The sequence below is a fragment of the Tupaia chinensis genome, unplaced genomic scaffold (genome assembly GCF_000334495.1).
Source record: "Tupaia chinensis unplaced genomic scaffold, TupChi_1.0 Scaffold145717_1, whole genome shotgun sequence".
Lineage (NCBI taxonomy): Eukaryota > Metazoa > Chordata > Mammalia > Scandentia > Tupaiidae > Tupaia > Tupaia belangeri.
Window position 1 is genome coordinate 437,479 of NW_006205575.1, and position 23,734 is coordinate 461,212.

Here is a 23,734-nt window from a genome sequence, read left to right on the forward strand (position 1 = left end):
GAAGTATGAAAGGAGTTAGGAGATATAGAAAACCCCAATAAGGTCTAATATACATTTAACTGAATTTTCAGAAGAGATTAATAAAGAGAATGGAGAAAGGTAATAAAAGACATAATGGCTAAGAATGTCTCAGAAATGGTAAATGACTTTCAGATTCAGGAAAAACATAAAATCTCAAATCAAGTAAGTAAAATTAAATCCACACCATAATTTTTTTTTTTTGAGAGGTTTTTGCTATAGGATACATGTGCTCGCCAGAAAGACAGAGAGACAGAGAGATAGAAAGTGAGCCACGCCGCAATCCCTTCTCCTCCATTCTCCTCTTGGGATCTTGGGCACGCACGCACAAGCGCCCGGTGTGAGTTTAAGCCACCGGGTCTGGGACTCAAACCGTGGTCAACTACATGGGAGTTCAGCAACACAGCCATTCACTAACTGCTGATCCCACATACCATAATATATTATTGTGAAACTGAACAATGAGAGGTGTCTAAAAGTGGCCAGAAGGAAAAGAGAAATTGTTTACCAAGGAAAAATGACTACAAGAGGGATTTTCTCAATGGGTACAAAGAAAGGCAAAAAATGCAATACGATGTTCAAATGTTAGGAGTAAACGCTATCAACCTAAAATCACATAACTGGCAAAATTCCCTTTTAAGAATAAGGGCAAAATAAAGACGTTTTGGGATAACTAAAAACTGAGAGAATTTATTAGTGACACTCATTAAGGTAACTTTTTAGAAAGTCTATCTCTTTAAAATGTATGTTTTCGGGAGAAGGAAAATGATGCCTTAAAGAAAACTTGAGATGTTATAAAGAATGGTAAGTAAATAAAATTGGTTAAATTTGAGAAGAAACTGATTTTAATATAACAATGATATATGTAAGTTTTTAAGGATAAAACCTTAATATAATAGCATATGGCTGGGAGTACTTATACAATAGCTTGAAGGATAGTAGGGTGTAATGAACATCAAAATTTAAGTTATACATGCAAAACAAAATTTAGAGCTGTACAGTGCAACACAATAAGCCTACTTTTAAAAGAAGAGAAGTAGGGCCAACAGTGATGTGGAGATTAAGGTGGCTGGATGCTACATGGCCAACTGCATGGTTTGAGTCCTGGAAGTGTTGGCTTGAGAAGACACACTAGGAGTGTGTGCATGTGGCCCAAAGTCCTGAGAAGAAGTTGGAGAAGTGATTGCGAAGCGACCATCCCTTTGGGAGATGATTTCTCATTTTCTCTCTCTCTCTTGCTCTCTTTCTCAGATGAACACACATGCCCTATAGCCAAAAAAAATTTAGAAGATATAATTTCCAGACTAACAGATGAGAAAAAATGTGAAAGACATCTTAATCAATGCTAAAGGCAGCTAGAAAAAGAAGAAAAAGAAAAAAAGATGGAACTAAACACAAAATATGGCAGAAATAAATCCAAATGTATCAGCATATTTTAGATGAGGGTTTGTCTTTCATGCTTAGAATTGATGTTAGGAAGTGGTGAGACTTCTGGGTGGTGATTAAATATCATAGTGATTAAATCATAGAGACAACACTCTTGAATTTTTTGAGAGACACTAATGATGTCTCTTAAGACCCTGCGAGTTCTAGGTTTCTTGAGAATAGGTTAGTTCTTGTGAGCGCTCGTTGTTACAAAAAAGAGCTGCCAACAGATCTCTCTCTGCACATGCTACTATTCTCTATGTTTCTGTAAGCCTTCTGTCATTTTGTGATGCCCCTTGATTTTCCAGCCACTAGAACAGTGAGCTTTGTGAATAAACTTGTATTTCTTTATAAATAACCCAGTCTCAGGTATTTGTTAGCAATGCAAAAATGTACTGAAGAATCAATAATCATGAAATGACAATGGAAGTAGACTAAACTTTCTAATAAAAGTGATTGTAAGATCAGTTAAAAATATAAAATCTAGGCTATAAAAACTTATGATCAGGACCAGCAGTTGGCATAATGGCTTTGTCACTGGATTCCCATGTAGCCGACTGTGGTTTGAGTCCCAGATCCAATGGCTTAAATTCATGCCGGGCGTGTGTGTGTACGTGCCCAAGATCCCAAGAGGAGAATGGAGGAGAAGGGACTGCAGCGTGCCATTCCCCCTGGGGGGTGATTTCTCACTTTCTGTCTTTTTGTGTCTTTCTGGAGAGCACACGTGCCCTATAGCAAAAAGTTGTGAGGAGACGAGGCCCTTAAAAAAAAAAACAAAAAAAAAAAAAAAAAAAAAAAAAAAAAAAAAAAAAACCCTTATGATTACAAAAGAGTCGAAAATAAATATGAAGCCAAACAAAATCTCGTGCAGTTGTATTACTATCAGATAATAGACTTAAAGCAATAAGCAGAATTGCTAGGTGCATTATAAAATACTGGCGAAAAATTTATTTTGCCACAGGCCAGCAGGTGATGTGGTGGTTAAGATTTTGGATCCCATATAGCCAATTCCAATTTGAGTCTCAGACCCAGTAGCTTGAAAAACACATGTGTGTGTGCATGCCTAAAATCCTGAGAGGAGAATGGAAGGGATTATAGCATAGCCATCTCCCTGAGGGGTGATTTCTGATTTCTCACCTTCTCTCTCTCTCTTCCTCTCTCTAGAGAATGCACACACCCTATGACAAAAATCTAAAAAAAAAAAAAAATTTGCCAGGAATTTCATTTTAACCTGGTATGTACGAAAGTAACAACTCCGCAGTACATAAATATCTTGGAAAGAGAATGGCAGTCTCTTTAATGATCACAATTTTGTATTCTGTATTAGAGATGTGCTGGAAAAGAAGCCTCTTTAAAAAAAAAAAAAAAAAAAAAAAAGGGGACCAGCAGTTAGCGTAATGGCTATGTCGCTGGACTCCCACGTAGTCGACCGCGGTTCGAGTCCTGGACCCGGTGGCTTAAACTCATGCCGGGCGCGTGTGTGTGCGTGCCCAAGATCCCGAGAGGAGAATGGAGGAGAAGGGATTGCGGCGTGGCCATCCCCCCTGGGGGGTGATTTCCTGCTTTCTGTCTCTCTGTCTCTCTCTGTCTGTCTGGCGAGCGCACGCGCCCTATAGCAAAAACCTCTCAAAAAAAAAAAAAAAGAGTAGTCTTTAGACTTATCTTTTCTTAGATAAGTCCTCTATCAAATCCTGGTAGCTTTAGTTGAGAAAAAGTTTCAGTTTTCCATGATTTCAATGTTTACTATGCATTACTATTACCATTCAGGCAACACTAAGTTCTTTCTGGGCTTAGTGCCATCTGTGCATCTTATTTAATCTATGTAATAAAGAATCAGATACAGGGTATTAGCTTCCTTTCTAGCCGTGATCTTGGGGGAAAAAAAAAAAGGCTGGAACTATGTTTCCGTTTCCCACATTTTAAGGGAAAACAAGGATCGATGACATGTATCAGGAATAGAAGTGTGGAAAACTAACCTAGGGACTCATTTGGAAACAGAATTTTAGATGTCCTCTCATTTGTCTGTTACCAGAAGCTTTAAAATAAATAGATCTAATAAATGGAAAGTATGAAATCAGGCTTTTTAATATATTTCCTTGAGATGAAAAAATAATATGCACAAGTCAGACCCATATTTAGAACTGCCATCAGATGGTAATTATGGAATCTAGTAAATGAATAGATGTCTTATTGAGGCAAACATGGAACTGACAAAGTTAGGAAAATGCACTTCAAAAACTCTCCACCTGGCCTCAAAATCAAGATTTTAAAAATTATTGCAAACTATTGCAAACCAAAGGCCTCCACAGCCAAAATGACATAGCAAAACTAAACCTCAGCTAAAATGGGAGAAGTATCTCTCAGAGATGAACGAGAATTCAAATGTGTCAATGGTATAATACTTTTGGACCCAGAAAGGGAGCTCTTTAAAAAATAAAAAAATAAAAAAATTTAAAGATGCAAAACAGTAACCAAAATTGAAAGATGTTCCTTACTTTGCAATGACTTATAAATTGAAAACACAGAAATGTAATACTTAATTTGGTAAGAGTCACGATTCCAATTCAGCTCAAGTCAGCTGAGTCCCCTTCTTCCCCACTCAGGGTGACTCAAGACAACTTCTTTCCATGGCACCCAGGGAGCTTCCCTATCAGGCCTGCCATTCAACTATCACTCTACCCAGCTCCCAGCAGTTTTCCCCTGAATTCTATTCACTGCTCTGTAATTCGAAAGCTGCTAGCTGGTATATTCTGATAACTTTCACCCAGTATCTTCCCAACAGAGCCACAAGATAACAGGAATTTCAGAGAAATTACTTTAGTTCTTATTTCTTTTAGTCAAAAGGTAGCCCAGTACGGAAACGGTCAAAAACTGAAATCTGACTGAAAGATTTATATTACTCTTTCTACTTTTGTATATTTCTGCAAGAAAGATTTAAAGATGCAAGAGAAAGGAACAAATACATTATATGATTTACCCACAAATTCCCAGGGCTGTGCAGAGCACAATTAGAGAGCTAGGCCTTATCAAAGCAACAACAAAAGTTGCCTGCAATGAATTAAAATGTCTCAATTGTTGAAATCTATGAGTTCATATGACACTGGAAGAAAACCCTCATTAACCATCTTTGACAGATATTTTGGGACCATAAGATGGTGTAATGGTTACATCACTTGACTCACACATAGTAGACCATGGTTCAAGTCCTGGACCCAGTGGCTTCAAACTCATGCCGGGCGCATGTGCATGTGTGCCCAAGATTCTGAGGGGAGGATGGAGGAGAAGAGATTGTGGTGTGGCCATCCCCCCTGGGGTATGATTTCTCGCTTTCTATCTGTCTGTCTCTCCAGAGAGCACACGTGCCCTATAGCAAAAATCTCTCTTAAAAAAAAGAAAGGTATTTTTTTTTAAACTGCTTCTTCTATACAAACTATACTACAGGATAACTAAACTGCTGGGGAAGAGATGCTTTCTTATAAACATTTTCTAAGTAATAAATCAGTACGAAATGATGGGAGTTAAAACAGAAATAATTTGTACCTCCTAATAATGAATAGAAGCAACAATTGTGAAAGGCCTTTAACACCATGGAGGAACAACCAAACGCTGTGTGCTTCCAGTTGAAAGTAAACAACAGTCCCTATGAAGTATCCATGCCAAAAGAAAAACCAAACCAAACCAAACCAAACCAAAACAAAACAAAAAGAAAGCTCTGAATCTGAATCTAAGTCTTTTTTCCCCAACTACTAGTTTCATGGGACATACGGCAAGTAAAGGTACATATTAAACATCACTGTAAGGATGAAATCAGCAAATCTACAATGCGGAAAAATTCAAAAGATCTATTTTCTTTAACAAATAAATAAACGCAAGAAAGAGAGAGAGAGAGAGAGACAGACCTATAGATTAAAAAATCCTTAGGAGGGCCAGCAGGTGGTATGGTTAAAGCACCTGGATTCTGCATGGCAGACTCCGCAGTTTGAGTCCCAGACGCGGTGGCTTGAAAGACATGCTGGACACATGTGCATGCATGCCCAAAATCCCAAAAGGAGAATGGAGGAGAATGGATTGCAGAGGGTCAACTCCCTTGGGGGGTGGTTTCTCACTTTCCCTCTTTCTCTCAGGCAAGCATAGCTCCCTATGGGGAGAAAATCCTCAGACACCAACTGAACACATTACAATGTAGGTTCCAAATCTGGATCCCATTTTGATACATTATAAATTAAAAATAAATTCATAAGACCTTTGGGGGAAATGCAAATATTCACAGTTTAAACTACTATTAGATAAAAATGGTACAACAATTATGTTTTTCAAATATCCTTATTTGCTAGAGGCATGTATCAAAATACAAAATAATCTAGTAATTGAGATTTGTTATAAAGTCATCTGGTGAGGTGGTGGAGGAGTTGATGAAACAACACTGCAGGGAATTGATAACTTTAAGCAGAGTGACAGTACATCAAAATTTTTTTTTTTTGAGAGTTATTTTTTTCCTATAGGGCGCGTGTGCTCGCCAGAATAGAGAGAGAGAGAGACAGAGAGACAGAAAGCGAGAAATCACCCCCCAGGGGGAATGACCACACCACAATCCCTTCTCTTCCATTCTCCTCTCTGGATCTTGGGCACGCACGCACATGCGCACAGCATGAGTTTAAGCCATTGGGTCCGGGACTTGAACCCTGGTTGGCTACACATAGCTATTATGCTAACCGCTGGTTCCATAGGATATCAATGTTTTATACTACTCGGCGAGAGAAGGGGAAAATACATTATATGGACTTTATTTGAATCCTGATTGAACCAAACCATTAGGAAAGAAATACATTCATGAAATTATCAGAGAAATTTTGAACGCTGGCTGGATTCTTTCATAAACAGCTATGAATTGTAGGAGTGATACTACTACTAAAAAGTATCCTTACATTTCTATATATAGAGAGAAATATTTGCTGCCTGCGATTTACCTCAAAACCAAATATCTGAAGGGGAAACGTTAGCAGAGATAAAAGACTGGCTATGAAATAGTAATTGTTAAAGCTAGGTAATGGATCGGGGGATCCTTATACCAGTCTCTCTATTCTTGTGTATGTTTCAGATTTCCCATTATAAACTTAAAAAAAAAAAAAAACTATACTGTCAGACGTCAGGATGATTATGTTTGAAGGAAAGAGTAGGACTACAGTAATGGCTTCTAGAACGGTAGGGATGCTCCATTTCCTACACTGGAAGGTAGGAAATTTGTGCTCTCAACAAAATGTGACGATTTGTGCACTTTTCAGTAGGTTAATTACACTGCAATAAAGTAATTTTTTTTTTTTTTTTTAGAAAAGAAATAAGTCCACCACTTTAATGCAATCGGAGAAGCCTATTTCGGGCACTACAACAATCGCTGAGAAAGCTTTTTCTGAGCGAAAAGGCATGGGAACACAAGGCGACCCCAGGCCACGTGCCTTGGGGGCTCCTCTGCGGGGGAGGAACAGCGCTCGGGCCAGCCTGGGCGGCCGAAACGCTCAGCACCAACGCGGCCGCACTCCGTCCTTCCGGGCCACCGCACGTCTGACCGCAGAGCACCTCCCCTGCCACCTCCGCAGCGGCATCACCCTAACACTGCGGCCAGGCAGAGCCCCTCAGCCCCTCGCAGAAAGTCGCCGGCAGAAGCTAGGTTTCCCGCGCCGAAGCCCCGCACCCACACCGAGACTAAACCACTCCCGCTGTCCCGCGGCCCTACACCACCCCGCGCCGGCACTCCCGCCCCCGCGGCCTACGCCCTCCAATGGACTACAGCGGAAAGAGGGCCTCATATCGGCCCTCCTCCCACCACCAATCAGCGAGCTCACACCCGACACCTCACGGCTCTCGGTGTCCAATCACAGCGCTCCACATGCTGAGCGCGGACCTGCGTACGCGCGCACGCTCCCCGGGAGGCAAACGGCAGCTCCTCGCAGAGGCCACACTGCCATCTACTGCCCGACTTTAGGGATGCAGCCGCTTGGCGCGCAGCCTCAGGGCAAGGCGCCAATAGCCCATCCTAAACTCGCAAATATTGATAAAAATTAGGGAAAGCAAGTAGCAATGCCATGTAGAACTGAAAAGTGTCTGTGTCTCAGAGAGGGGAAGTAACCGAATTACGCTGTTATAGAGTAGGAAGTAAATAATGTCTCAAAGACCTCCTCTTCCCAGTTTTGAGTTCGGAAATCTCATTTCACCCCACGTGTTTTATAGAGGTAAAATCAAGGGGGGTATGCCCAGGGACACATTCATTACACATATGTCAGGAATACACTGGAATATATATACATATTGTTGAACCTAGGTGATGAATAAGGGGCCCACCTTGCATCTTTCCTGCCCCAGTCCTGGAATCAACAATTTTATATATGTATCTATAAAATATGTAAGTGGGGCACAGAGGTAGTAGGCATTACCTCAGTCTCTAATTTACAGGTACAGAAGTAGAGCCAAAAGGTGCAGAACTGGGGTTCAAAGTACAGGCCTTCTACCACATCACACTGCATCAGGAAGGCACAAGAATTTAGGACAGGAAAAAATAAATTCTGATGTACAAGGATTCATAGTATAGACAGGGGACCACTGCCAGAGTGGCAGGGAAGTCGAAGGTAGCTAGTACTGCCTCTCCAAGTATAGCAGAATTAGAGAGAAGGACACCGTCACCTCCATGTGATACTTAGGTGTTGCTCATTCTTTGGCAAACAGCCTTGGTCTTACTCAGATAACCATGATGCTGTTTCCCCTGCATTTGTGTGACCATATCCAACACCAAGACACCAAACGCAATGGACTCATCCACTAATCTTCCCTTCAAAAATGAGTGTGTTAACAATAAGCTTTCCTGGAATTCTTAATTCCCTTCCTTGTAGGTCCATGGCACTTAGCTTATATTTCATATATGACATATCAGAACAGTTCTTGCTGTGTAACTCCTTGAGTCCGTGTTGGTCTCATCACTAGAATAAGACTTCCCAAAAGGGGCAGTTTATAGAGGACATTTTATACTATGTAGGGTGTTGCTTTTTTCTTTTCTTTTCTTTTTTTACTGTCACAATTTCTGGAGACATTGCTGGCACTCAAATGACAGAAGACAGGGAATCAGTGACCTACAACGTTGAGAGTGTCCCACACATCAGACACTGTCTCTGTTGCTACCTAGGGTTCTCGGTAAGGAAGATGGGAGATACACATATGTACTGGGAAAAGGCAAGGAAGAACCCTGTGGGGATGAAGTAGAATGAGGTATTGGTATAAATTCATTATTTCTAAAATATGTGCAACTGCACATCCCCTAACAATGTTTCAGTCAAAGGTGATGTATATGACAGTGGCTCCGTATGATTACATCATATGGACTAGGTGTGTAGCAGGTATACCATCTCGGCTTGTGAAGTGCACTCTATGAGGTTTGCACAATCACCTAACTATGCATTGCTCAGCTTTGTTGACTGAATGGACCAATAAACAGAAATACCACAGTAACAAAAGGATGCCTAGTACTTAAACCTTGATTTCTAATACCATTCCTCACTGATAGGAATCAGAGGTCCTGAGGAAATTGTTGATTCCAGAACTGGAGGAGGAAAGATGCAAGATGGGCCAGGAACACCTTGCTTTGTGAGAAAGTAAAGAAGTTATAAAAGAGGTGTGTGGGGGCTAGCAGGTAGAGTGGTGGTGAAGGTGCTGGATTCCCATATGGCCAACTGTGGTTCAAGCCCCAGACCTAGTGGCTTGAAACTTACACTGGGCACTTGTGCGTGCCTCAAATTTCAAAAGAATGGAGAAGGGATTGCAGCGTGGCCATCCCACCCAGGGAGTGATTTCTCACTTTCTCTGTCTCTCTCAGTCTCTCCAGCAAGCACGTATGCCCTATAGCAAAAAAAAAAAAAAGAAAAAGAAAAAAATCTCTCTAAGAGAAAAAGAAAAGGTGTGTGTTGGGGAAGGAAGCCAGCTAGAAAGGGTAGTTTCTACCAAGCCAAACCTGGGACAAATGGACCTCTGAAATAATTAAAAATTGTAACGAGTCAATAAAAAATCCACAAATTGACAAGATTTAAACATAAAACATAATTAATAGACAAAAGAGAGACACAGTAGAGAAGGACGAGTTCTTGCTTATAAAAGAACACTGAGCACCAACTATTGGGGCATCAGGAAAGTCATGACACAGTCTTGCATGAAAATCAGTACTTTATTTATTTTTTTGGAGCGGTTTTGCCATAGGGCAAGTGCGCTCGCCAGAAAGAGAGAGAGAGACAGAGAGACAGAAAGCAAGAAATCACCCCCTGGGGGTATGGCCACACCGCAATTCCTTCTCCTCCATTGTACTCTCGGGATCTTGGACATGCACACACATGCACCTGGCGTGAGTTTAAACCACCAGGTCTGGGACTCGAACCATGAGAGTTCAGCGACATAGCCATTACGCTAACTGCTGGTCCCAGAAAATCAGCACTTTTGAGTCATCACAGTAAAGACTAATTCAGGCTAGAAGCATTAGTGAATGTAAAATCTAAGAGGAAATTTTGATAAACATCATTATGTCTGCATTATATTAAAGTCTCTCCCCACAGATAACCTCTAGTCAGAAGGAAGAGAAACAAGCACGCTTCGCTAGGTGATCAAAGCTGACGTCAACACCAGTGAAGGTATATTCAAGTGTGCCCAGATGTCCATCCTGACAGGGACATAACATCACTGAAAGTATTCTGGCTGGGGAAGCATCACCTAAGTCTAATCAATAAGAAAGAGAACAAACCCTGAAGAGAAAATATTTTATTAAAAAAAAAGAGAAAGTGACTGATTTTTCTTTTTCTTTTCTTTTTTTCTGGAGAGGTTTTTGCTATAGGGCGCGTGCGCTCGCCAGACAGACAGAGAGAGACAGAAAGACAGAAAGCGAGAAATCACCCCCCAGGGGGTATGGCCATGCCACAATCCCTTCTCTGCCATTCTCCTCTTGGGATTTTGGGCAAGCACGCACATGCGCCCAGTGTGAGTTTAAGCTACTGGGTCTGGGACTTGAACTGGGGTCGACTACGTGGGAGTCCAGCGACATAGCCATTACGCTAACTGCTGGTCCCATTTTTTTTTTCTTTTTCTTTTTTGAAAGTGACTGATTCTTAAGAACATGACAAGGTCGTAAGAAATAAAGAATAAGGAATTATTTCAGATCAAAAAGGATTAAAGAGATTGGCAACTAAATGTAATATATGATCCTAGACTGATCCCGTTTTAGGAGGAAGAAATGGTATAAAGGACATTATTTGGTCCGTTGACAAAATAGAAATATGAATAAAGTATTACATAATGTTAAAATTACTGAAGTTTGTAACTGTATTATGGCTATATAAACAATATATCTTATCTCAGGTAAAGTACACTGAAGTATTCAGGCTAAAAGGCAATAATGTACATAGCACATTATCAAATAAACTTTAATTCCATTTTCCATTAGTTTTTTGAAGTTTCCTCATGTCTAGAGAGAAAAAAATGAGAAGTAAAAACAATTGAATCAAAATGATAATAACAAAGAATATGGGTCAATAAAAGCTCATTGCAATTTTTTGTAAGTTTGAAAAATGATTTCCAAATGAAGTTTAAAAAATCTGCCCTACATACCATGCCATCTGGGACCCAGTAGACAATCACATGACTAAAAGCCCTGTTTATAATTAATGGAACTAATTCTATTTTACATATAAACACAAGTACATTTTTTTATAATTGAAAATAAAGTGTACTTTCCATAAATGTAACTTCCATATCAATTGAGGGAGGACAGACCATTAAATCATTTAGAACTTTACTAATAATTCTTCATTTTGTAATAAAATTATGTCATTATGATAATGCCACACCTAGTATTTGAATGATCAGTAAATCACATCTTCCATATTTCTATCTTTCATAGTCACAGTGATTCTACATTAAAGTGTAAGCATCTAGCTACTTCAGTGTTTCTTAGCATAATTTTGCTCAAGCCATTTATTTGGAATTGACCAGGGGTCAGCTAATACAGGGGTTGGAGGTCCCAATGCCCACACAGTCAAAAAATCACATATAATTGTTTTTGGTTTTTTTTGTTTGAGAGGTTTTTGCTATAGGGCGCGTGCGCTCGCTAGACAGACAGAGACAGAGAGACAGAAAGCGAGAAATCACCCCCCAGGGGGGATGGCCATGCCGCAATCTCTTCTCCTCCTTTCTCCTCTCAGGATCTTGGGCGCACACGCACATGCGCCCAGCATGAGTTTAAGCCACCGGGTCCGGGACTCAAACCGCAGTTGACTACGTGGGAGTCCAGCAACATAGCCATTTATGCTAACTGCTGGTCCCTCACATATAATTTTTATTCCCTTAAAACTTTACAGTATCTAGGGGAAAAAATGGAGAGGTAAGGCATTTGTGAGACGCAGATATGGTTTATTATCTGTTGATGAGGATGTGCGTCCATTCTCAACTGGGCTGGACTTAGGTGTGTGTCATGCTGGGTAAAGTCTCTTTACAATCTAAATGATGTATAGTGATTAAATGTATAAATAATTAAAATTAATAAAAAATATTAAAAAAACTTTACAATATCTTACTGTTGCCTTGCCACTAACATAAACAGTCAATTAATACATTATTTTGTATGTTACATGTATTACATATCAAATTATCAAAATAAACTAGAGAAAAAAATATTAAGAAAATCTTAAGGAGGAGAAAATACACTTATGGTATTTATTGAAAAAAAAAGAAAACATATATAAGTGAACCTTCAGAGTTCAAACCTGTGGTTTTTCTCCTTTGTATCATGGTAAGGGAATTATACTGATTTTTTAAAAATGTATAGATATATTATCTAAGAATTTAATTATCACCACTGGAACTGATACAAAAATTACAATAGTCTCAAAAACAATCACCAATCTGTTTACTTTATCAATGTTCTGGTGATGTTATATATATATATCAAAGGACAGACAGAACCAAAAGGCTAAAGTATGTACATTTTTAAAAAGTGCTCACTGGGCCAGTGATTTACTTTAGGCCTTGGTATTGTGTAACAGAAAGGTTGCTGTCTGTGTTAATATGACATAAAATGGGGAAATAGAAGTCTACTGCCTGGGAAGATGTGAGCCCGCTAAGTTCCCTAAGAGGCTTTACACAAGATTCACTTTGCTTTCAAACCTATTACCTGGTAACAAAAGTCAACAAGAACTTGAAGACCAACAGAGGAATTAAGAAAATAAAGAGATGGACGATAAAAAAGAATGAAAGTGTAAAATATAAGATGCCATAAAAGAGGCAAGTTTCTTGAAAACTGATAAAAATGGACAAAAAGAAACATGAAAAAAGAATACGGCAACTGTGAAGGCAGAAATGAAATATTAGAAATCTACAGGAGAGCGAAAATGATGTTGCCATATGTAAAAGTCTAATTCTTTTTAAGACTTAAAGTGGGCATATTTTAATTAGATAATCATAAAAGCATCATTTCATATATACTTCATATGAGTACATGATGGTAAGATATGAAGCATCTGAAAATGATACATACAACAGTCTAGTAGGTACATACCAAGGTGACAGTGCTCTTTCTCTCTTGCTTCCCATTTCTGGCTGTCCACATATGCTGCAGAAAGCAGGCATCTTTTACCTGGGGAAAAGGACAATGTCTCAATCAGCATGGCTTGCAGTAGTTTTATTTCATATATATGTTCTACTCATATCTTTTTCATATTTTCAACTACTAGATTACATTTCTGGCTATAGATTACTAATATTTAAAATTCTAATATAATCGCAGAGTTCACAGAGCAGTTCACAATAAAATGCATTCAACCTCTAACTACTAGAAGGTGTAGAATAATTGAAAATTTTCACAATAATTTTATGGGTAAAAACACTGGTAATTTGTTCCTGTAACTTTAGCGCTAGGAAGGATTTGTTGCTGCTAAAATGATAACCCAAGTGAACATCTTTGAACAAAAAAAACACTTCCTGTGCTGTTGCTTAATCTTCACTTGAATGCCTTATAATTATTCATGAGTCCTAAAAACATTTCCAGGTAGCATATTTACCCCTATTTAACATAACACATAGTATCTTACCCCATGACCCAGCATCTAGTTGTAAATAAGAGAAATTCAAGCCAAATTTGAGGTAACAAACAAAATGGCACAGCACTGGGCACAATGCTAGGCATATGGCAGTCTCAAACAAGAGCTCTAGTAATAAATGAGAAAGAATGAATGGCATTTTCTTCAAAACTAAAAAGACTTTTTTTTTTTGAGAGATTTTCGCTATAGGGTGCGTGCGCTCGCCAGACAGACAGAGAGAGACATTAGAGACAGAAAGTGAGAAATCAAACTAAAAAGACTTTTACTTCAAAGGAAGTTCTCAGGAATGTGAAAGAACAACCCACAGAATGGGAGAAAATTTTACACATCATTTATCTGTAAGGGATTTGTATCCAGACTACATAAATAATTCTTACAACTCAAAAACAAAGAAAGATGGACAAAGGATCTGAAGAGATGTCTATCAAACACAGAAAAAAAAATAATATATGCAAAACAAAATCACCTGGAGACACCACTTCATATCCACTGCAATTACTATAATCCAAAAGCAAATAATGATCAGATGTAGGTAAGGATGCAGAGAAACTAGAATATTAATACATTGCTCAGGACCAGCAGTTAGCGTAATGGCTATGGCGCTGGACTCCCATGTAGTTGACCGCGGGTTGCATCCTGGACCCGGTGGCTTAAAACTCACACAGGTGCAGGTGCGTGAGTGCACAAGATCCCGAGAGGAGAATGGAGGAGAAGGGATTGTGGCATGGCCATCCCCTCGGGGGGTGATTTCTCGCTTTCTGTCTCTCTGTCTCTCTTTGTCTGTCTGGCGAGCATACAAGCCCACAAGCAAAAAATAAATAAATAAATAAAGTACATTGCTGGCAAGAACATAAAATGGTACAGCTGCTTTGAAAAAAACTGCTATGTTCTCAAAATGTTCACATGGAGTTAACATATTACCTATGTGCTGGATATATTTGAGTCACCTTTTTTTTGAAGAATTATTTTATGTATCTTTATTTTAATGTGACCAGAATGAGAGGGGGTGGGGAGGGTGGGAAAGTGAGAGAGCAAGCCGCCAGGTCTGGGATCAAACTACAGTTGGCCATGTGGGAGTCCAGCACCCTAACAGCCACATCGCCTGCTGGCCCCGAGTCACTTTTTGGGCTCATCTCAGTTAATTTTTCTCTCATTCTCTTGATCAATTTAGCTGTCCTCCATTCTGTTGGAGGAGGAATCAAGAGCACCAAAGTGTTCCAAATATTGATTTGTCATGGATTTATATAAAGTAGAGAATTTTCCTTCTCTTTTCCTGATCAACATGTTTCTATTAAGTCAAGCTCCTTATTAGCATTCCCAAATCCTGAGTGGTCCATGCTAATGCTCTATCCTATGTATTAAATCACGTTCCTCCTAGTTTCCAGTTCCTGATTCCAGGGCTCCTTTGTCTATGGTCTAACTTAGAGTCTATTAAATATAACTTTCTGCAATGATGAACACATTCCATTCTGAGCTGTCCAATACAGTAGCCATTAGCCACCTGGGTCTACTGAACACTTAATATGTAGTTAGTGTAACTGAGGAACTGAATATTTGGTTTCATTGAACAGCCACATGTGCTAATAGTTACCATTCTACTGTTCATAGCGCAGGTATAACTTGCCACAAGTTTATTAGTTCAACATTTCACTACTTTGTTTTGTTTTGAGAGGTTTTCGCTATAGGGTGCGTGCCCTCACCAGACAGACAGAGAGAGACAGAGAGTTAGAAAGTGAGAAATCACCCCCGATAGTCACGCCGCAATCCCTTCTCCTCCATTCTCCTCTCGGGATCTTGGGCCCGCATGCACATACACCCGGCATGAGTTCTAAGCCACCAGGTCCTGGACACGAACCGCGGTCGACTACATGGGAATCCAGCGACATAGCCATTACGCTAACTGCTGGTTCCCAACATTTCACTACTTTGAAGTAAGACTACTAACTGGCATTGTTTCAATTCAGCCTTACCAATTTCCATTTCCTTGATAGAATGACTGTTCCCTAAAACATTCGATGCAGCCACGATATTCTCCTTGATCTACTATTCAGGGTCTTGTTTGGACACTCATAATTAAAAATGTAAATAATAGCTACTGCAGCTCATTCAAACTGAAGAGCCAAGCACTGTGTATACCACTTTGCCTAATGTGTCATGTTCAACATTTCTGCCAGCTAGATCAACCACTTGGTCCTCAGAATATTTCTGGTGGCCAACTATGAAGTTTCATAGTGATGTTTAATGGCTGTTCCTAAAAATATGTGAACAAGAGTATGTGTGTTGCTTTTTCTCTACAGGGGTTAGGGAAGGTAGGTTGGAAAGAGGATCTAAGAGGCACTGGTACACCGAGTGTGATTGTTGGATATAATCATATAATCAAATCTGTCCATATTATGGGATCAAAATCTTGGAAATTTAACTTCCCTAAATAGTTTAAAACAGTTTTCCACTTTTTCCCTCATCAGATCTACTAAGCTAGCTTTGAGAGGGATGCCATTTACTCAGATACCAAAAGAAACTCAGGAGTAACTCAACATTAATTGCTTATACATGGAAAACTATAGCATAGAGAGGTCATCAAGATTGTGCCCAAGGTCATCAGGTCAGTGAGATTAATGTTGCAAAATCCTTTCACGAGGTTAAGATCAGGGGTCCAGGCAAGTGTGAGCTGTGGGAAAAACATTTATCCAACGCCTCTCCAAGGAAACCAACCTCAGAAGGGAGAAAAATGCCAGATAGACACGTTTGGTTTTTTCATAATCAGCAAAAAAACGACCACCCTAACTCATAAACCCAGTAAATCATACGCAAAATTCCTCATGCCATAACCCTCCTCTGCTCTTCAGACCTTCAGGTACTATCTTCGAGATCGGTCAGAGACCTTAACTCCCCTTTCTGTGCTATCCACGACCCCGAGTGGCTTCTCTAGCAACTAGATCCTAGAAACATGTCCTCTCTACGTGAATGCGTATCATCTTCTCACCAACGAAACAGTTACCAGGGGCCTAACGAAGCAGCCCCAGCCACGCAGCAGCCACCGACCTGCCGGGGAGAGATGAGACAGAGCCAGTTTCCGCGCCAGGAGCGCCCCGCGCCGCACTGTGGGAGCTGCCATCTTGGAGCGTGCCGAGCCGGGCGGGGACAGACAGGAGGAGGGGCGTGGTCACGGCGCCCCGCCCCTCCCGACTTCCGCCGTCGGTACCGCCCGGGACAACATGGCTGTCACGTTTCGGCCGGTTCTGCTGCGGGCGCTGCGAATTGCGCTGTATTCCGCGGTAGGGGGCTCCGGCTCCACCTGCTGCCAGTGCCCTCTCGGAGGTATCTGCGCTTCCGACCGTGGAAGGAGGGGAAGGGTGGGAGGGAAGGGAGAGTCAGAACCCAGCAGGCGTCTCTGCAGAAGAAACAGCGCTCATGCACTCCCTGGCTTGGAGCATGACCTTACCCTCTGTGCATGGGGAAAGCTGTGGACCCTGGGGGTCGCTGACGGCCCCAGTGCCTGGAAACCGAAGGATGACTGGGATCTTGACGTTAGGACTGTGGTTGAGGATGGAAAGACATTGCTCTCCGAGAACCCCTCTCCTCCCTTGGGTATCTTTTGCTGCAGAGTTTGGGAGCAGAGGTCCCTTCCACTGTGTTGCTAATAATCTAAAAGATCTTGAGCAGATTTCCTAATTTTCAAAATCATCCCTTAGCATCTTTATGAAAGGAATTAAATTGGAAATTGATAGTGAGTGATAATAAAAATATTAAGCAGTTTGTGTAGGGCTTTTTCGAATGTATTCCCCATACATTAATTCCTTTCCAAGCAACACCCAATGAGGTACTCTTTTATCCATTTACCGAGGAAACAGCAAGCTTAAGTAAGTTGCCCAAGATCAGAGACGGGGTATGCGCAAGGTCAAAAGTGAAGGCCTAACTCTTCACTGCTTTTCTATAAATAGCAATTTTATTGTTACCTTGTTATTTCAGCGTACAGAACTCTTTCAGGTGATTCTTTGGCTAGACTTCATCCATTTTACCTCAGGTACAGCTAATGATACTAAAGAAAGGATGTTTCCCAAACCCTCTAAACTGAGATCAGGGACTTATGATCCATCTTCAGGATATGCAGAGTCCAGATCTTGGAGGTGATAACCCCTTTGTTTCACAAATGGCAAAACTGGGAATTCCATTGGTCCCACTATTTCCACTACACTATAAGAGGTGAACTTCAAAAAATTCAAGGAAAAATGAGATTAAAATATGAGTTTATTTTGGTGCAAAATGTTTTAGAAATTCATGCATATTGTTTTAATAATATGTGTTTTCCTTGAAGTTTTTGAAGACCTCCTTTAGATAAGCATAAACTAGATATGCCTATGGATTTTTAAAATGCCCTTATTAACCCTTAATATGACAAAATGCCCATTTGTCCTTTAAATGCCAACTTCCTGTCAAACAGTCCCCATATACAGTTAATCACAAGCTCTTTCACAAAAACAAGGCCTTTCTCACTGGAGATTTGCATTCTCTGATAGTTTAGAGATTTTTTTTTAATTCGTATTTGTACCTGTCTAGATGGATCACTTATAACAGGTGAAGATTAGATAAGTTAATTATAAGCAATCAGGCTTTACTTGTATTATTTGCTAAGTATAAAACAAAGTGATATTTTTTTTCTCCACTTTATAGCTAAAAGATACCTACTTACAGATGATACTGTGAAACTGAAAGAATTTCAGCGTAAGAAGGTGGCTGTTGCACATAATCTTCCAGGCACCAGAGGTAATAGAATCTCATTTTGTTCATTCTTTCAGCAGTCTCATTCAAGTTTTCTGTCTTTATCCCTATACAGTCTCTCCTTCAACCACCTTATTATGTCTCTAAGAAAAAAATCGACACCATTTATTCTTAGTTTCCTAGTCTACCCTTCCATTCATCTTTTGGAGAGGTTTTTCGCTATAGGGCGTGTGCGCTCGCAGGACAGACAGAGAGAGACATAGAGACAGAAAGCGAGAAATCACCCCCCAGGGGGGATGGTCATGCCGCAATCCCTTCTTCTCCATTCTCCTCTCGAGATCTTGGGCACACATGCACAAGTGCTCGGCATGAGTTTTAAGCCACTGGGTCCGGGACGCAAACCACGGTCAACTACATGGGAGTCCAACGCCATAGCCATTACACTAACTGCTGGTTCCTGCTTCCATTCATCTTTCATCTCATACTCTACTACTACAAAGTCTACAGCTTCCTCTTATCCCTTCTGCCAAGATCCTAGAAATATTAAACTAGCGCTGTGACCAGTTCTCTCAGGAATTGTACCACTCACAGAATGGATCAAGGACCAGCATAATCGTCAGTGTCATTGGGACTGAGAAGTTGATAGAAATGCAAATAGAAATGCATCAGATGATCTATATGCACAATAAAACTTAAGAACTCCAGATAACTGGGTTTCAAACTTTTTGTGATGTAACCCTCAGAGAAAAATACATTGTATGTTGCATCTCCAGTACACCCATAAATATCTATATATAAATGAAATATAATGAAACAAAGCAGTGCTATGGGTGTTGAAGCATTTTGATTTTTTTTTTTAGTTTGTGCTGGAAAAGTCAGTAAGAACAAAGATTTCATATTTTAAAAAAAGGAAAAACTTGGGAACAGCATGTGGTGTGATGGTTGAAGCACCGGATCCCCACATAGTCAGCCACAGTTTGAGTCTCAAACCTGACTACTTGAAAGTCAAGCTGGGTGCATGTGTGTGTGCCCAAGATCCCAGGGGAAGAATGGAGAAGAATTGCAGCATGGCCATCCACCTCTGCAGTGTGGGGGTAACGTGATTTCTCACTCAAAAATTTTTCTCTCCTGTGAGCTCATGCACCCTATGGCAAAAACCTAAATAAACAAAATTTTTCCTTTGAAAAACTCCTATGTGTTTGGGGAGTGTACAAGAAACAAAATCAGCAAAACATTGATAATTGATGAGGCTGTGTGGTGAGTACTTGGGAGAGGGGGATCATTATACTATTCATTCTATTTAAAGGTATGTTTAATAATTTTTATTATAAAAAGCTGAAAACACAAGGATGCCACCACAATAGGTTCCATTCTCCGTGCATCTGAGAAATTGTGCAGCATTCATTCCCTCCCTCCTGAACAGAGTTCTTCCCAGTATTTCAGACACCATTATAAATACATCCAGGACTTCTCTTTTTTTTTTTAATAACTCATCCATAGGCCCAGCTTTCCTTCCTTTCATTGCTAATGTTGTGAGCATCTAATTGACACTTCCTACCTGCATTCCCTTACTGTCCTGTCCTCCAGAGCTCAGTCTGCTCTCACTACTCCATTAATTATACTCTATAATGCCATCTTCAGGACAAGAAGGTAAGCCTTGGGAGCCAGAGAGAATATATCTCCAGTTTAGTAGGTTCAACCTAGGTTTCTCTTCAGTTTCTTTCTTTCTCTCTTTCTTTCTTTCTTTCTTTCTTTCTTTTTTTTTTTTTTTAGAGAGAGATTTTTTCCTACAAGGCATGTGTGCTCACTGGAGAGACAGAGAGAAACAGAAAGCGAGAGATCCATGCTGCTGTCCCTTCTCCTCCTTTCTCCTCTAGGGATCTTGGGCACGCATGCACACACACCTGGCATGAAGTTTTTGTTTTTTGAAAGAATGAACTTTATTTATTTATTTATTTTAATTTTATCAAAGAGGGACAGAGCGAGCAAGAGAGAAAGTGATAAAGCAAGCCGTGGAAGGCCATGTGGGAGTCCAGTACCCTTTACCACCATGCCAGCTGCTGGTCCCCTGGCATGAGTTTTTAGCCACCAGGTCTGGGATTCGAACAGTGGTCAACTATGTGGGAGTCCAGCAACATAACCATTATGCCATCTGCTGGTCCCTAGTCTTTTCTTTTTCCTCAGGTGTTTTGGAGCCATACGAGGTTTGTAGTTAAGGCTCGTTGTTTCCACTTGTCATAGTCTTTGTAAGGCCATTACAGTTGTGCACATGTTTTGAAAGATACTTAATATAACTAGTGCCAGTATACTCCATTGTCAAACATTTATAAAACCCTGCCAACCTTTCATAATATTTTTTCTTAGATTTTTTTCCATAAAACACATATGCTCCCCAGAGAGAGGCATGCAGAGAGCCAAAGTGAGAAATCCCCCAGGTGGATGCCACATCACAGTCCCTTCTCCTCCATTCTCTTTTCAGGATTTTGGGCATACACATACACGTACCCAGCATGCTTCTCAAGCCACCAGGTTCAGGACAATGGAGTCGGCTATGTGGAATCTAGCGCCTTGATCACCACACCCCCTACTAACGCCCTTTTCGTTATTTGTTTTCAACAACTATGTATTTATTTAATTCCACTTGTTACTTTTTTTATTTTTTTAAATTTGACCAGAGAGAGACAGAGAAAGAGAAAGGGAAAGGGAAAAAGCAAGCTGCCAGGTCTGGGACTTGAACCGTGGTTGGCCATATGGGATATCCAGCGCCTTTAACAACCACGCCACCTGCTGGCCCCCCTTTTCATCATTTTAAGAACCCCTGTTTTATCCTGGTATGTACAACATCACATACATATTCACTTCCCTGGCTTTCTATCTCTTCTACGATGGGCCTTTTCCTTTTTGGAGGCCTTTGTGATTAATCCAGTCATTGGCTCTTCCCCCAACACCTGAAGCCCCCAACTCTGTTTGCTTACTCATGCTGATTCTCATACCTAACATGTCCCCTTCCCCATTTTCCCAAGCCTCTTCAGTCCCTTCCTTCCTAACTGGTACCCTGTCACTTCCACCAATCCTGGTCTGTCCTACACCTTTGAGTCCTAATAGGTATTATGATAGGACTCTGCTGTCCTGTTATGTTTATATTCTTTCACATGTCACTTCCTCCATCATTGTTTTCAGACAGCTTTGTATATCTTATCTTCCCAAATGGACTTTAAGCTTTTTAAGGGTAGGATCCATACCTATGTATGAGAGAGAAAAAGAAAGCTACCTCTGAGTATGAGTTTACCACATATGGGTTATTAACCATATTAAGAGGTATACGAGGTAAAGTTACCCCTTTGAGATCTTTTAGATTGGAAATTGTTTAGAAATATTTACTAGACCTATCATAGCTCTAACGGGGGACAAAAGTAATAGAAGTAAGAGCAATCATGTCTCTATTTACTGGCAGTTGCTATATGGTAGGCCCTGTGCTAAATGCTTTACTTACGTCATCTCAGGTAATCCCGCCTCGTATATACCACGATCCTCACTTTACACTAGAAGAATTAAGTCTCACAGACAAAGGTCTCCCCCCAGAGCGTGCAAGTAGCAGAGCCCAGGTTTTATCTTAGGTCTTTCCATGTCTAAAACTTCTAACCATTATGTGGTTCTGCAAATCAAGATTGAAAAGATTCACTGCATTATCTCCAACCGAGTGGATCTTCTTTTCTTGTAAACTGAGAGCAGTGTCGCCACAGCTTCCAATTCTTGTGTTTTTAATGTGAAGAGACTTCAAAAAGTTCAAGGAGATGGAATTAACGTACCAGTTTATTTTCCTGCAAAAACATTTTGAAGTCTGTAGTTTTTTCGTAATACGCATTTTCTATGAACTTTTCTTTTTTAACTTTTGCTATAGAGTGTATGCACTTGCTGGAGAGAGACAGAGAGAGAAGGGAGGAAAGTGGAAAAGCATTCACCAGGAGAGATGGCCACACCACAGATCTTTTTTTCTCCATTCTCTCTCAAGATTTTGAGCATGCACACCTATGCTCCCAGTGTGTTTTTCAAGCCACTGGGCCTGCAACTCAAACCATGTACTTAGCCATTGGGATCTAGCCACTTTAACTACCACAACATCAGGTGGCCTCCATGAACTTTTTGAAGACCCTTGTATATTGTGCCATTTCTTTCAGCAGCATTTCTTCAAAGCACTGGGAATTCTGTAGCTATTTCTTGGCAGCCTCTGATTCTGAGAACAGTCCTGCCTTCTGGAAAGCAGATGCTTGCTTGGTACGTGCCTTGCATCTTGCCCCACTTTCTGGTGAGAATCCAGCCCCTTCCTGGTGCCAAGAGGAAGTGTTTCCTTTTGGTGTTTGACTGTCCCAGGTTGATCACACACAAAGATAAGGACCAGAGATAGACTTTGATAACCCTGAAATGATTCTGTCACTAAGAGTGTTAGCTACTGTTCAGAGGACTATTTCTACTCCCCTGACCTCCCTTCACCAATTATATAGTACTGTGGTATGCCTTCTAACAACTGATTAAAGAGAGTTCAAGAGGAATAAAAGAGAGGCGAAGATGAGTCAAAGGAAAGAAATATTAAATATTCCTGAATCATGAGGGTCAATCATTATAGACAAATTCATATTCAATTCACGTTTTCCTGCCTGGAACCCTGCCAATTGGTTTGGGTATCTGTTTATATATATAAATATATATGAGTCATCTGTAGAATTAGTTATTTGGGCTAAGCTTCTGGGACAGTAGTTCTCAAACTTTTATATAACTAAGGATCACCCAGGGAATCAAAAGTTCCTATTCTTATGCTCCTACCCCTCAGAGATTCTATTTTAGAAAGGCTTGAGGGGGACCTGTGTTCCATGATATAGATGCTTTGTTTCCTGGACCATCTCCTGATGCTCACAACTCCAGGGGAGGTGAGCCAGTAATGGCAGCCACAGGAAGCGCCTCTCGGTGGCCCTTTGCAAGCCAGCCAGGTTCAGGATTCCCCTTCTCCCTGAGGAGAGACTTCTTACGATCCTAATCAGCCTGAATGATGGTAGCCATCCTATGCTTTCTTTCAGAAACCTATTTTAGAAACTTGGAAGAGAAATTAACCCAGAACAAGCTCCTCTTGCGGGAGGAGTTGAGAACTTTGCTTCATCTGTGTGAGTCCCGGGACGATGTGGAGCTGGCTAAAAACGTTATTTACAGGTAAGTCAGTTCCTTAGTATTCTGCCAGCCTTCCCCTCTTACTGTGTTCCTTTTCCCGAGCATCTCTCCCACTTCCAAGGTTTTAGCTAGCCCCTCTACACTGATGACTTCTGGCTCTCTTGTCCAGATGCCTACTTTGAACTTAGACATTTGTATTCATTCACTGAGCAGACACTTATGATGTACCTCCTCTGTACCTTCTGTAATTCATGTCCAAAGAAATCACCAGCCAATTCACTAGTTCCATTCACATA

The 23,734-nt window shown here is 40.6% G+C and overlaps 2 protein-coding genes across 3 annotated transcripts in view; one reads left to right on the forward strand and one right to left on the reverse strand.

Moving 5' to 3' along the window:
• Positions 1-16,708, reverse strand: part of MRPS27 (mitochondrial ribosomal protein S27) — a 104,916-nt gene extending 88,208 nt beyond the window's left edge. For both annotated transcript variants that reach the window (XM_006168341.3, XM_014584140.2), the window contains exons 1-2: positions 16,602-16,708; positions 13,019-13,096 (exon numbers count right to left, since the gene is read on the reverse strand). In XM_006168341.3, coding sequence (XP_006168403.1) covers positions 13,019-13,096; positions 16,602-16,674 — 151 coding nt within the window. In that variant the 5' untranslated portion in view covers positions 16,675-16,708. The remainder of the gene's footprint in view (positions 1-13,018; positions 13,097-16,601) is intronic.
• Positions 16,709-16,723: 15 nt separating this feature from the next.
• PTCD2 (pentatricopeptide repeat domain 2) overlaps positions 16,724-23,734 on the forward strand; it is a gene marked incomplete at its 5' end in the record, with an annotated part of 44,450 nt that continues 37,439 nt past the window's right edge. The window contains 3 exons of the mRNA XM_006168344.3: positions 16,724-16,877; positions 18,231-18,323; positions 23,351-23,480. Of these exons, the coding sequence (XP_006168406.2) occupies positions 16,724-16,877; positions 18,231-18,323; positions 23,351-23,480 (377 nt within the window). The remainder of the gene's footprint in view (positions 16,878-18,230; positions 18,324-23,350; positions 23,481-23,734) is intronic.